Raw genomic sequence first — 15,904 nt, 5'->3', positions numbered from 1 at the left:
CTGATTCAACAAGACCCCTCACCCACCCCTGTACTATCGGTGGACACCCCAGACCAGGGAACAGTTGTGACACAACTCAAAATCAACACAGCATTTTGTGATTTCTATGCTGCCCTGTATACCCCTCCACTGCCTCCTGCTGACATAGCCTTGTTCCTACAATGAGCATTTTAGCTCAGAGTGTCTGCAGCGGATTGGGAGGCCCTTAATGCCCCCATTACACAAGGAGAACTGCAAGGGCCTATTAAGGAACTAGCCTAGAATAAAACGCCAGGCTCAGATAAGCTCCCAATCGAATTCTATCCCACATCTGCAACACAACTGGTCCTACAGCTGGAAAAATTATACAGTGCCTCGCTGGAGCATGGGATCCTTCCCCCATCTACCAGACAGGCACTTGTGACCTCTCTATTGAAACCGGGTAAACCGCCCTCAGACTGGTCCTCATATAGACCCTTATCCATACTGAACACAGAATACAAACTCCTACTTAAGGTCCTTGCACGACAGTTACTCCCTTTGCTCCCACACCTCCTGCACTCAGATCAATGCATTAAGCATACGCCGCTTGTTTCAGATAATGGATGCGGCATGAGCAACCTACTCGTTTGCTGGTTGTCTTTCCCTCAATATCAGAGAAGCCTTTGATACTCAGGGCTGGGCGTTGGCCCAGTATGGGATACCTCCAGTCTGTATTTGTTGGGTGAAGCTCCTATGCTCCAAACCCACAGCAAGGGCTAAAACTGGGGCCTACATCTCAGCCTACTATGAGGTGTCTTGTGGGATCCGACAGGCTGCCCACTGCCGCCGCTGCTCTTTGTGTTAACGGTCGAAACCCGTGGCACAATGTCTGCGGCAGGGAGCGGAGGAATGGGGAATCCAGATTATATTACACACTTTATATCGCTATATGCTGATGAAATTATTCTACACCTGAAGGACCTTCACAGTAACCTAGACAGCGTCACCTGATTGTTGTCTGAATTCAGGGCATTGTCAGGCCCTCAAATTAATGCTGATAAGTCCTGCGCTCACACAGATCCTACGCTATTATTTGGGGACACAGGCATACAGGTGGCACCACAGACATTCCGCTATTTACGTATTCAGGTTTAGCGTGAGTTACAAGATTTGATGAAAGGTAACCTCATGCACACGATTGGCTCTCTCAAATCTCAGGTAGGCTTTTTTTATCACATTGCCCCTCCCGTGGCTGTCTGCTTGGCCCTGGCGAAAATGGTGTTATTACCAAAACTGCTATATCACTTTGTAAATCTACCTATCATATTGCCGGCCCGAGTGATTAGTTTACTGAAGACATTATTGTTAGAGCTCATCTAGGGCAGTGATCGTAGAAGGGTAAGCCATGCCCGGTTGCAGTTACCGGTGGACAGAGGCGGCAGGGGATCCCCAGACTTTAAAGTGTACTGTATAGCGGGACAACTACAATGGCTGACACTCTGACTGATGGGGCATAACCTCCCAGAAATAGGATACACTGCAGATTAGATTGACTGTGGACATTTGCACAAGCTGGTAAGGCCGGTGGTCACTTTTCTGTGAACGGCTCCCGTCCTATTATGCGTAGCCCTCACCATTTAGAAGATAGCTACGTTTTCCACAGCTTTCCCAGTGCCACATGCCCCAAACGTCCCTTTACATGGTCTCCCCACATCTTCCAGGACACTGACAGCACTGAGACTGGGTCCTTGGGAGGGGAGGGAATGCTGACGGTGGGCTCATTTTTTAGAACAGTGTACTATTATCACATTCTGATTTTGTGCACACACATGGCTTACCAGAAACATTGTTTTTAACACACGCCAGCATTCTCTGTTATGTTTGCTGAAGTTGGGGACCAGATGGGAACGAACCAGAATTACATGAGCTATTGCAAGCATTGCACACCATGGGACTTGGCATACACTTAGTGTGTTGGCTTTATCGGGGACTTTGAACACATCTTATTGTCTTCCTTGAGGTTTTAAAAACCAAATGTGAAGTAGATCTAGCCCGTGAGATCTCTGAAAGAGAGTGGAACTTCTTATTGGAATACCCCAAGAAGATATCCCGTAGCCTGAGATACAAAATGTATTCAACTCTCGATTTTACACAGAGCATACCTCACAACGCACAGAATCAAAATTATATTCCCCACGGCCTCTGCTGGCTGTCCTCGGTGTCACATAGCGCATGCAGATCCCATACATATGTTATGGAATTGGCCCTCATTATATGCTTATAGGTCAGACATAGCATCAGCACTATCAGAATTAACCAGTCAGACACACTGGCACAGGTTAGAACAGTGTATTTTAGGCCTACATCCTGACTCAAACACTCTAAAGTAATGGCCAGCTTCACAGACTTGGCATTGTTATTACCAAAGAGATTAATATCAAGATGTTGGAGGTCACCACAGGCTCCCCTAGTGGCTAAATGGCGTGAAGAGGATGCCTAATGGGGTCTAGCCGAGAGTGGGGCTTTACGAAGAGAGAAATATAGAGGATTATGTAAGAAACCCATATCACTTGAATGGGATACTCTACTAAAACAATTCAAGTTGCAAGATAGCTAGCTGGAAGGAGAGTAACAAGGCACTTGCACACGTCTCTCAGGAAAATAACTTTGTTTCTGGCCTGGTCCCCCAGCCATCCATAGTGCAGTCTGGAGCCCAGTCATACTCGTACACTAATTCTAAATTACCCAGTCCTAGACCCATACGGCATATTAAATGACAGTACTTACAACACGTTGGATTTTAATCGCTACAACCTAAGTCATATTAGTATCTCCTCCACATACATACCCCTCAGTATATATTACAATCATCAGGTGACATAGTTTGGTTATACCGGGGGGAGGGTGGTTGGTAATTACTGGTTTTAAATTGCATTGTTAAGACTATGTATAATTATTGGACACTTATTTGTCTGATTTACCAAAATTGTGATGCACAGCCATATCATGTGTATTGTCATAACTTTGCTCAAATATGCTATGTATTTTACAGCATGTAAATAAAATGCAATAAAGTGTACTTTAAAAAATAAGATCCAAGAAGATCTGATCCAATTATTAAAGGATTTTGCAACTGCTGTGATATCAACAGAATCATTGTTAGTCAAAGCAGTAGCAGGACGTGAAATAGGAAGAGGGTCAGACAAGGCCTGTGAGCAATTATGTTGAGTTTCCTTGGACCAGCGTAGACCAACAAGCAGGGTCTAAAGATTGCCAGATGAGAGATAATTAACTGACTGGTGGAAAGCAAATGAAATATGGTGTCAGTCCAACCACAGCAGTGGAATAGGAGGGTCAGTGGTGACAGAATTGTTGTTGGTGAAGATGGGAGCCTGTATGTGACCCACTACAACAGTGGGGAAGAATGCGAGCTGAGAAAGACCCAGAACATTAAACGAGTCAATGTGTGAGGTGGACTAAAGATGTCAGTATGGAGTTTAAGTGAAAATTGAGGTCACCCAGTATCATAAAATTAGCCGCTTTCATAATGAGAGGTGACAAAAAGTCAGGGAGCTCTTGGCAGAAGTAAAACATGGGCCAGAAGAGGGATAAAGTAGCACCCCAGAAAGATAGGATGAAGCAATAAATACTATGTGAACAACTAAACATTCACCACTTTTGTGGTGGTTGGATTCCAAGAGGATATGGGGCGGGGGCAGATGTATAACTATACCAATCCCGCTACATGGTTAGGGAATGTGTTCTTCCTTTAGAATGGTGTTAACATGCCAGGTGGTCATATTTAGGCAAGTTTCCATTAAGAAAATAAAATGAGGTTCTTTCATGGTGATAAAACTGAAAATATCTAATTGATATGTGTGTACGGCTCTCACATTAATGAGGAAGCATTTAACTGAATGTATGTGAGTGAAAAGCATACTGGTGAATGACAGTTTAATGGAAGGTGATCTTAAACTATTGAGGTAAAGCTGCCATTTAAACATGAAAAGTGGCCAAAGAGCAGTTGGTACATAAGAATGTATTTCAGTCTTATCATTTTAGAGATTATATATATTTATGTACTCAGGTAAATGTGGACTAGAATAACGGTCTCATAAATTAATATGTGGTGAATATTCACAAAATGGAACTTGTCTATCTTTCTTCTTTGCATATCCATCTGCCATGCATCAAATCAGTACGTTTTGTGAAGGGTAAAACAAGCACAGGCAAAGCCAGTAATGTTGCTTTGCCAATTCTTGTTTTTTACTCATTGCGTTGGTGTCATAAACAACAATTTTGGCAGCTGGCCATCTTGAAAATCGAACTGGATTTTCTATACTTCAGAGGACCAACATGTTCAGTGAAGATGTAATGTGGCTGCCATCTGGGAAGTATAGAACATAGTGTTTGTCCATCTTGGAATGTTGTATTCTATAATTCCGAGCTACAATTTGCTCGCCCTCTTAGAGCTAATAAAAATATAGCCCCAAGAAGGCAGCCATGTCGTGTTTACATGAAACATGGTGGCTTTCTTGGAAGTATACAGATAATATCTGTGCACGGCCAAACCTTGCTCTTAATACTACCAAGATGCCTGCCACATTGCATGCTGGTCATTTTGAAAGTACTGAAAGATGGAAGCATTATTTTGTATGCTTCCAAAATGGTCACCATGTGATGTCTACACACTAGAGAGCTGTGTAAGACTGCCAAGGTTCAGGAGGTCGGTAGCAACAGAGGCTGGATGTGGGGGTCAAACATGGGGTGGTCAAGAAGCAAGAGCATGAGAACAGCACAAGAGAGAGAGAGACAAAGAGAAGAAAGAAGAACGCCATGCATTCTCACAGATTGCTTCTCAAAAAGTAGCAGTGTAGAACTCTTAAAGTAAAAAAACATGGAAAAAGCAGAACTGGTGCATGAATGGGGGAACAAGTCATTGACTCAAGAATTGGAATGGCTAAGCAAAACAACCATTCATGAGAAACGGGCTGACCAAAAGCCCACTCCGTGTAGTAAGGCACACAGTGTTATTTGCGACACATAGCTAAAGCTGTAGCGAGACCCCAAAAACTCGATCAATCCAATGCAAACTGCAGGGCTGTGTGATGGCCAGTTCATATATACTCTTAACTGAGCCTCTCCCTTGACTGACTATCCTCTCTCCTTCTCTCTGCCGTAGGGTCAAGAAGTGAACATTTCAGACTACCTCAACAAACCGCAGCAAAGAAGATTTCGTTGTTGTTTGCAAGGTTGTCCTGTACCTCTGCGTTTGTTAGATTAAATAACTGGGTTCCGGTTTGCAAAAGTGCGTGCTGCTTGCTTATTAACGCAGGGCATGTGGAAAGACCAGCTTCCATCTGATAGTACAGGCCGCAGATCCGTCTGAGAAGACCAGTAATGAAAGTCCTCGGTTACTTTCTTTATATTGAATTTAGTAAAGTACTGGGCAGATACGCGCCCCCACACCCACCGCCAACCCTCCTACGTCTCCCAAGCATCATCATCACTAAAAAGTGACTTCTTAACCAGAGGAAGCGGTAAATCACACTTAAATAAGCAGAAAAATCAAGCAATTTCCTTCACCAAGTGGTGCAGAAAAACAGTTTCCATTCCCTTTTAAAAAGTAACTAAATCATGCGCTGTGCGTCTTTTACAACTCCTACAGAATATAGTTGAAGGCATTATTGCGATCTTTTTTATTGTGCTTAAGATTCCATTCCTCAAGCTTCATACAAGAGGTTTGCATTCTTAACTGTGGAGTTAATTTTGTCATGATATCATGCACGCACTCTATACCTGAACTGTTTGCTCACAATACAATGTGAGGATTTTTTCCCACAAATCTAATAAAGCTATTACAGTTGGCTTCCATTGAACTTAATAAATATTTGGGTGAGCATAACTGCCTGTGTGAGGCAAATAAATGTGCCTCATGCACCCCTGCTCACCATCCCTTGCAGTAGGTCAGGAATCTCAGCTCAGGTGTAGTCTTGCGACTGTTAGTTCCTTTGTAAGTCCTCCAGGACACTTTCACTCCTGGGGGACTGGCTAGCTGGGAAACCAGGCAATTCCAGAATGGGTTTCAGAATCTGTATCTGGCTTGGAAGCTCCACTGTGCTACTGGAGAGGAAAAGACATGCTATGTTAGCACCATTGCTTGGGATGAAAGGAGCTGGACTGACTCCCGAGGTTATTAAGTCTTCAACACTCCAGCAGCCCCTGCTTTTCTCTCTGTGCCCACTCAGTTGGGACACGAGAGGGAAAAGAGGGTCTAATACAGGGGTCTTCAAACTGGGGGCCTCAAGTGATCTCAGGGGGGGCTCCGGGCTCTGGCCAAAAGAGGCATTATGCAGATAACACTGCTTTTTTAGGCAGAAAAACATTTATTGCATTTTTTAAAAAGGTAACAGAACTTAACTGCAATGTTTAAATAAGTCTAGACATATTAGACATTGCCAACCTAATAGAATAATTGTAAAAAACTCTGGGGGGGGGGGCTGATGATTTTATTTTCCCTACTGAGGGGGCACGGCATCAAAAAGTTTGAGAACCACTGGTCTAATAGGACAGTGTTGTCCAACCTTTTTATCGCCGCGGACCGGTAAATGTTTGATAATTGTTCCGTGGCCCGCTTGTCCCATTGTGTGACAAGCGGGCCACGGAAAAATTATCAAACATTTACCGCCCGCCACAGTGGGGCGGCCCGGTGCCGATTGATCCACGGACCAGCACCGGTCCGCGGCCCGGGGGTTGGGGAACACTGTATAGGATACAGAGGGGCATATTTACTGACATATCGTACAACGCAGAGCAACAAGCAATGTTGCCGCATTACATGAAATGGGACACCAGAGGGAAAAGCAGGTCTACTAGGATACCAAGGGCATATTTACTGACATTTTGTGCAACAGAGAGCAACTAGCAAAGTTGCTGCATTGCATGAAATGGTGATAGCAGAAATGTGCCATCTTTACTTAGATATGATGCATATTTACCATAGTGCAAGGGTGTCTATGTTAAGGGTGGGTTGTTTTGTGCAGGAAAGAAAGCCTTCCTACACAAAAACAATCCTTAAAAGCATAATAAATGCCACAGTCCAGCTATCATTGGACTCCCATTGGCACTCACCACTCAACAAGTCAATCCTGACTTGATTTGGTCATGCTTCAAACCAACACATTAGGTATACCTCCTGGCTTCCTGATGCACACTGCTCAAAACCAAAGCCAAATAGTTGGGAAAGCGCTGTCACCACACAGCACATTCCTCACCTCACAAACACATGCACCTCAGACTCAGAATTTATTAGATTCAAATAGTACATCCTCATTAAAATTCCAGTAAATCAAAGTTATGCTCAACAGAACAGTCTCGTCAGACTATGGACAATAGTACATCCTCATTAAAATGACAGTACATCAAGGTTACACTCAACAGAACAGTCTCGTCAGACTATGGACAATGAGGCATCCCTCTTGAACTAAATTTATGTGTAACTCCTTCGGCAAACAAACTTGGTACACTTCAAAGATCTGAAACATTTTTTCACATTTCCCGGTACAAAACATCTTCATCGATCTACAGCACAGACTGATCTTCGCCAACCAAACACAGTTTCACCAAACCACAATGTCTCTGGTGGAGGAGAACCTCAGATACGTACAAAACGACCATCCAGAATCCAACAGTGCTTCGGGCTCTACAAATGGTAGAGGTGTGCTATATAAATGTTGTTTGCGTACAGTCACCTGTGACTGCTTCTGATAAAATCCAGTGCCCTTAAAGTTGTGTCATTTTGTATTAGCTACCTTTGAGTTTTAACGTTCCTTGTAAATAGCCTTTTGGTAAACACTAAGTTAATTTAATCTTTCTATAATTTTACTCTTATGACAATCCTCATACTATAAGCAACACTCACTGTTGAGACACAGGGTTAGTTATATTTTCCCAGTGTGGCCCGAGTGGTCAGTTCCATTTTGGAATCCACCTGTGCTCATTGATCCTACATCTCTGCTGGTGATTGTTTGATATCTATTACCCGCAGTGTCTGGGGCACACGGTAGTCCTTCACCCTGTTCTGAATCCTTGACTAAAGCTAAGCCACAATCAGCAAGTGTGAGTTTACTCAGCAACTCTGTCTGGGCGAAAACAACGTAGCTGTTACGGGCCCTGTGGCGGGGAGGATCAAACTGAAGATTCTCTGTCTTATGTACAAATCTTTTTGGGAAAAAGGTAATCAAGATAAATAATGCACCCTACTATGACATACGGGGACCCTGCTCCTTACAAGTGCACACCTGAACTTCCAGAGGTTCTTAGAAAGTCTGTGACACAGACACAAAACAGGGAAACTGGAGTATCAGTTCTGGAATATCTTAAATCCAAGTCTGAGGCCTGAACTAAAATACTTATGTTCAGACGGGGGCACAATGACTGGGCTTTAAATTCACACAACACCAAATGCAGACAAGCCAACAATTTACAAGGAAAGTGGAAGATTTTGAAAACAAAATCGGGAGAATGCATTTTCCCCAATGATTTATATTGTAGCAGAGGCGATTTTCGGCAGAGACAGTTAAAGCCATTTTTGGCTTCTAAAATCAGGGAATCTCCTGCTAAAACGGGTCAGTTGGCATGTATGCAAATGTACTTATTTGTGATTCCCTTAACCTCTCTGAGGCAAGCACAAGGCAACACATAGTGCCCTATAGATCCCCACAACCATTACTTCTGTCAGTAAAAGACACCTGCCTTGGAATTGTTGCAGTATGACAGCAGTGAGGTAGAGGACAACACTGTGTATATTAGCATGGCCCTTCTAGTGCAGCCCTCTCAGTTGGAACCTAGGGCCATATGTACGAACACTTTCCCATAGACACAGAATGGGTAAAAACCTTTGCTACGTCTGGCCCCTAGTCCTCACGGCAAAGCTACTTATTCCTGTCTGTACGCATGGCGCATGGTCTGTGCTCTGATTGGGAGATGTGTTGTCGCGGTCAAGAGGTGCTGCCGGAAATCCCCCCAGGTGTCCTTCCTGTTCCCGCTCATGCACAGCCTTGAAACGTACCAGGAGCAGCTGCAGCAGCAGCACCAGCAGAAGCAGCATGCGTTTGGACGGTTATTGCTGGCCGGTTGCACCATCGTTGGAGAAGGGTCATGCCGGGACATTGGAGACTGACGCTCTTCCGGATCCGGTCCAGTGTACTGGAGAAAGGAAGGGTAAACAAGAGGTGTTAACACCTTTATCCAGTCAAAGACCCGTTATTAAAGTACCGCTCAATTGCTCTGATTTAGTGTTCGGAGTGAAATACCAGTATCTACCGAAATGCATCCTTGCAATCTCCGCTGTTAGATTTTGACAGTAAAAACGTGGCACAATTTATTGGAGGAAAAGTTAAGTGTAAATGGCATAAATACTGAAATCAGCGTGGTAAACACTGACTTTGCAAAACTGGGAATATGTGGTTTTTACCCCTCGTGGATGTGGTAAATAACCCCCAATTTTCTCATAATAAAAGCAGCGATTTATGGAAATGTGATCAAAAGAATCCGTATGGTTTTGAATTATAGCATGGCATTCAAAACATATATTTTGTATAGATCAGTAAAGGAGGAAAAATAAAAACAAGAAAATATTTGAATTCACAAATCGTCAGTGACTGAAAATGAGTCATAATAGAAATGGAACAACACTACTTAACACAATGGACTAGCCGGAAGCACCTTCCAGCAGTGTCATTTTGGTATAGGTTTGCAACTATAGAACAAAGGCAGTTTAAGATTTTGATGGGCTGTCTCATCTAGAGTTGTTTCAACGACTGGTTCCAAGGCAAGGCAAAACCGCAGGGAGGCAATAGTTGATTGCCTCGACGAGAAACAAATGCCATTTCACCAAGTGCAGTAAAATTCCTGCAGGAGACCAGCTTTCGTGCCTGTTTACACCATTTGGTCACCATGTTCTACATTTTAGTATTGATTCCTACGGCACCACGAACCTAAAGGGAAACGTGTTCGTCATTTTTTAACAAGATTGCTAGAAACTAAGATTTGTCAACATATCAGGGTTTAATGGTTAGGGCACTCCAGTTAGGAATTGTAATGCTTCTCCAGTTGTATTTGTAACAATCATAGACAGACTCAATAACTTATTTATTATTAAAAAATAAACATGCAAACAAAGTAAAGGATCCCATAAACAGGGGTGATCAGAAGGATTTCTTTGGTACAGAATACTGTTGGGTTTGCTCATCAGAAAACACAAAGAAAATGTACATAAACTCCTGAAATCTCAAAGCAAACCAGTTAAGAATAATGTCTTTACTGGAGGGCCAATGTTTATTTTCATATATTTTCTAATTTCTTCAGCGTTGGCTCGCTGTTTCATAGATTCACATGCTTAAATTGTTCCCCAATATCAAGCTGGGAATACCTGGTAGTTAGGGACAGCAATACATATTGTGAAAATGGCCACAGAACTGTGTTGGTCTAGGAAGAGCATTTGTGCAGTAGTACATTCACTTCATTGAACAGCCCCAAGCTTCAGGTAGTCTTGTGAAGGCACTAGCACTCTCAGCACCTTACACGCCCTGACCGATTCACTACCTCACGCCCAGACACCGGGCCAGAGCTCTGCTCTGTGTCCAACATTCACCTCAGAAAAGTCAGGGATTTGCCTTTTGACCTTCTCTGAGCGACCTCACCGGCCTTGTTTCAGCCTCTGGTTTACAGTGAGGGGTTGCTGGGTACTTTCCTACTGGGCTTAGGGAAGTTCTAATCAGGAGGTCACCTCTTTTGAAAGAGAAAAAAGCACGTTTCTTCCTGGCCTGTTCATCCTGTGGGTTACAAAATGGTGTTTTCTTTTGATCTGCATTTCAATTGCATTTACGTCCTTAGTCTGTAAACTAAGATTTCAAAATGTAACATTTTTAAAATGTTCATGTCTAAACCCCTCTGTGAATAAGGCAGGTGTGTAGATGTATATCTTCAAGCGCACGAGAGATGACCCTGCCTCAGGAGATGCCCTTGTCTCATGGAAGATTCTGCTTGAAGTGAGACTATGGGGTTTTCTGCAAAAAAGGTGCAGAAAAGATGGCAGCTGTAGGTGCCTGACATTCCTCACAAATCAAAGACTGCTTAAAAAAAAAAAACACTTCTGTTGATGTAGCCTTTATCCGTCCTGTGTCCAAAAAAAGGTGGTGCAAATGTCCTGTCTTCTTTCCCGCCTAAAACAGTACTGTCAGCAACTTTGTCTATGGTGACAAAGTCCTAGTCATCTTCTCAGCTGTTAGCCTCGAACAGTCTGCATCTATGGCTTCCTCGTCTATGGTAACCTTGACATCAAAAGTCAATTTTGTCATTATCAGTCACTACCTCTTCATCGACAGTCACCACCTTGTCATCGGCGGTCATCTTTGTTGCAGGTACAACAGGCTTTCCTTCAGTGTCTGGAACACATATCTGTCCTCATTTGGATGGACAACACTATATTGATGCATTACATCACACATTCTATCAGAAGAAGCTCAACAACTGTGGGACTGGGCAATGTCCAACAACAGTGACGTTATAACTCAGCATTTGACAGCAGGAGCGGCGTGCATGGCTGGGGCTGGGCTGGGTGGGGGTGTGTGGTCTTCACAACAAGGCAGATGTTGTCAGTGGAAACCTCTCACAGTTCCAAAAGCTGGAACCCAATGCCCACCAAGTACAGCAGTTCTTTTGCAAATGGTGTCAGCCTCAGCTGGCTTTATTTTTATTTTTTCATATTTCGAATAACAGGAAAAGACATCTAAAACCACGAGGCATGGCAAGGAAGGATTTCAAGAAGTGTTTTCTGTGACCTAAAATCTTCCAGAAGAGTGGGCAAATTCAGACAAATCCAAAGTGTATGTCAAACGTGCCACATGATTTCCACTTTAAAGAGCTGGTGGTTCTCTGTGCCTTTTGGTCGAACTCCTAATAGAAATACAGAACAATCCTTGCATTCCATGGATGGATGCAGCTGCTGTAAATATTATCTGGCGAATGCTATGGACATTAGAGACACCCGTCAGATCTTTGTAGCCTTTGCACATTGTGGATGAGGCGGTCCCTTCGCTAAGCAACAGCAGTCACGGTGGCTATCTGCATGCATAGTCTATTGTCACAAAAAGCCAATTGACCTCTATGATGATGAGTCACAGCACACTTCATCAGAGGTGGTGTGCTTCTACACAATATTTGTTGTTTCATGACATGGAAAAACAAGCACAAGCCCACTAAGCACTAGTGCATGGATATCGATGGTGCAGTGGATATTTTATTAGTACAAGCATTTCTATGATGTCTCTTTCGATAAGGCGAGGCTGCTTCCTGCTGTTTATGGCCAGTGCTTGCTATTCGAATTCAATCATGTGTATCTATGAAAAATCCAAAGCTAGAGAAGACACAAGCTACTCAACCCTAAACATAGTTCTTCAGAGTTGCTATCTTTTGTAGATTCACATGTGACCCAATCTCTTACCCAGCCAGAGGCTCGTCGAGCTGTGGTGACCTCTAGGGGGAACGAATGTGGTGGGGCAGTCACCTGATTTGAAAAGGGTTCGAGGCTTTTTAATGATGCGAATGTCCTACTTATTAAACACCTTTCTTAGGCTTCTGGCCATTTTAACAATGCTTATAGCTGATTTAAACTACCAGGGATTCCCATCTGACAATCGAGAATTATTCGGTAATGTGAACTATGATAACTACCAGTGCTGGAGAACTACAGCTTGTAGGTACACAACTTGTTTCTTGTTGTTCTTGTTGTTAAGCAGCAAATCTCTGTGTCTTTGTTTCTGATGTCTGCATATCATACAGTTTTGCTTGTTATGTCATAGTGTTTTATGAACCAAATGTCAGTGAGATGGAATTTTGCTGGGAGTCAGAGAAATGATATTGTGCACAGACATCAGATTCTGAAGAGATGAAAGAAGCAACTGCTTATACTGGCCCTATAAAAAGCAACTAGAGTGGTTACTGGTATGACTTCTACAATTATGTCTTTGTAGTACGGCCAGGGCAATTCGTTCACACAGTCCTTGAAATGGAGAAAATCCCGTGACAGGTGAGTGGTCTGTCCCAGAAACTGTGGTGGGTAAAGCATTCTCCATGAGCATTTGCTAGCTGTGTGCTTATTGGGGTAGTCATATACATTCACTGAATGCATGATAATTGAAGTGTTTTCAAGCACCCTTTGACATCAGTGACTCCCCTTGGGTTGACTCATTGCCCACACGGAACCTCAGACTGTACAGAGCTATATTTTTCTTGTGTTTCTGAAACATGCCTTATTAACACTGAGCCTATGGGTACTTAGGGCAGGGTCAGGGGAAGTAAAGGTCACTGCCACAGTTCTCGACGTGGAAAGTGGGTGGCTGAGCCTTGTGTACTCACATGTAAATTCTGCCAAGAGAAGACCATCTTTAGCGATGTGCTTCTTTCTACCAACGTGGCTATGATTATATTCCTTAACTGACAGCAAACCTAGAACCCACCACTGTGGAATCATTCCTGATGCTGGCTCATCCAGGGGTGCAAGCAGGGCCTTACTGAAGAATATGTGTTTTCTAGATGCCCATTTAAGGCTGACTCCTACTACCAAGGCTGGTACTGGTGTGTGTGTGCTGCAGTTAAAAGTATCTAGGGTACCACAGCATAAGCACAGAATAGTTGCTTCATCCCAGTACCGAGAGGCAATTCTATGCTATTTCCCCCAAAAAGTTTTTTTCATTACTTTTTGGAGTAGTTTTGCTGCTGGGCATGAGATCCATCACATTTAGGTCTACATTTGAAGAGATAATTATTTCGCCTTGCATCTGGGTGGAGGCAGGCCACTCTGATGTTGTTAAACACATTAAGACATTGCCTCCTAGTAAATGGTTGGTAGAATTTTGTTAAATAAGTGGCCATCTTGAAAAAGTTTTTTATATTAAATGCTGCGTCAGCAGTCTTTTGCCATGACACGAGTAAAGGACTTGCTGCCTGTGATGGCCTACTTTACTTGCAGAATCAAACACTGTGACCAGATGGGTGCAAGTTAGGCCGGTGCACTAGAACCGCAGTACTGGGACACATTAATGTATCGCAACCTCTATAGATCTACACTGTAGCTTTGGTGACTTACTAGAGTGCAACAACCTATTAGAGGATTTTGATTTTTCCATGGTGTTATGTTATACATTTTATGTAGCACATTTTCTAGACTGTGCAGTAGTGGCCTTGCTTAGAGGGGAAGTCCAAAAACAAGCCCTGGGCCCAATGAGTGTGGAGGTAGAGAGGGCTTTCGCAGTTTGTGGGTTCTGCAGGGGGGAATGGTCTTTTAACCTGTTGTCCTAACCCATGCAAAGTTGTCTCTGTTGGGTACATTGAAACCCGAGTCAGCTGTGGGTTCTAGCATGTTGCTCGGGGTCTTACCTGACGGAGTGTTTGTGCTGTTTCCTACGTGTTGATCAGGTGAGTGCAGTTGTGGCTGAAGAGCACTGTAAGGTACTGCTGGCCCTAGGGTGGTAGTTGTATTTCCTCTTATTCTACTCACCATTGTGCAGGAGTTTTAATAGAGTAGCCTGTTAATACGAGATTAGCTGTATTGTCTAGTTCAGCTTTGGTTCTCAAAACCTTTATCACGTGATAGCATTGTTCTACATGGCCCATTGTCCCTGCTTCCCTATATCAATGTTTCCATGTGTTTCCCAGTGGCCTGCTTGTTAGTCCTCTGGCCCTGATATAGTGTGCTTGATTGGCCGAGGCATAACCTGTTAGAAGGCTTCATAACCCGTCTTTGGATGTCTTTCCTCTTCTTGAACACCCTGCCCCCCTTTATTCCTATTTGATGGTTGCCACAGCAAGCTGGTTCTGGTATGTCTTGTGATGACTGCTGTTTGCAGTGAGGATTGGGAGGGGAAGTCCGATTGTGTATGTTCTGTACATCACCCTTAATTTCCCGTTTTGTGAACAGCCAAATCTGCAGCGAGCGGATCTGTGATGTCTCTTCACAGATGTTATTACAGCTCTCCTGTCGCTGCACAATATCTGTAATTTCTTCAGTTGTTCTTTCGAACAACTTCTGAGGTCAAAGTGAGCAGGAACTAACGGGAAGGGCATTCCAGTTTCAATTTTACTGTTAAATAGTTTTGCTACTTTTTACTACTGTTTTCAGCTCTGGGTTTTTTCTGTTTGCAGACAAAACACAACTTCTTGTTCACATTGTGTTTATGCTTGTTTGCACATAATCTGATCAATCTCGTGCCACTGTCTGCAACATTATATCAAGACATTCTACCACCCCGGTGGTCATGCTGTCGCCAGGGTTACGCCCTGACTTCTGATTTATTTCCCAGACTGTGATGTTATCTTTTTTTTGTGAATCTTACAAATATGTTTAAAAAGGAGACATATTTAAAAAAGAAATCGTAAGTACCGACCTACATGTAATGTAATTGTATAGATTTTAATAAGTAATTTTTAACAAGACATAGACCACATATAACTATAACAAACAAAGAAAAGAAACAATAAAAGAACGAAGAAATAGAAAAAAAAGTCAGACGAAACTTTCAGCCTTAAGCATTTACAAGAAAAGGAGATTAACGTCCATTTCAGTTGCAGAGATCTGCAACGGTTGAATCCCAGAACCCCAGAAGCATTTAGAGCCACAGCAGATATTTTTAAGGAAGGGCGGCTGCACTCGCATCCTGTTCCAGGGCCGGTGTCCTGGACACGAGAACCCGGAGAAATAGTAACACGGAGGTTCCAGAACCACAGACTGAAGTATTTATAATCTATCAATCGTAGCAGCCAAGCAGCACAGCTGTGAGCTATTCATAGCAGGCAAGGAAGGTAAACCCGGAAGTAGAATCCAGCGGGGTGAGGAACATCATGGCTGCACCGATGTGCGTACTTCGGTTCCTGGACCAATGGC

At 43.3% G+C, this 15,904-nt stretch overlaps 1 protein-coding gene across 4 annotated transcripts in view; it reads right to left on the bottom strand.

Moving 5' to 3' along the window:
• Positions 1 to 15,904, bottom strand: part of RGS19 (regulator of G protein signaling 19) — a 314,671-nt gene that overhangs the window by 90,922 nt on the left and 207,845 nt on the right. For all 4 annotated transcript variants that reach the window (XM_069243228.1, XM_069243229.1, XM_069243230.1 and 1 more), the window contains one exon: positions 9,032 to 9,168. In XM_069243228.1, coding sequence (XP_069099329.1) covers positions 9,032 to 9,168 — 137 coding nt within the window. The remainder of the gene's footprint in view (positions 1 to 9,031; positions 9,169 to 15,904) is intronic.

The sequence above is a fragment of the Pleurodeles waltl genome, chromosome 7 (genome assembly GCF_031143425.1).
Source record: "Pleurodeles waltl isolate 20211129_DDA chromosome 7, aPleWal1.hap1.20221129, whole genome shotgun sequence".
NCBI lineage: Eukaryota > Metazoa > Chordata > Amphibia > Caudata > Salamandridae > Pleurodeles > Pleurodeles waltl.
This window is presented reverse-complemented; position numbering and strand designations above follow the sequence as displayed.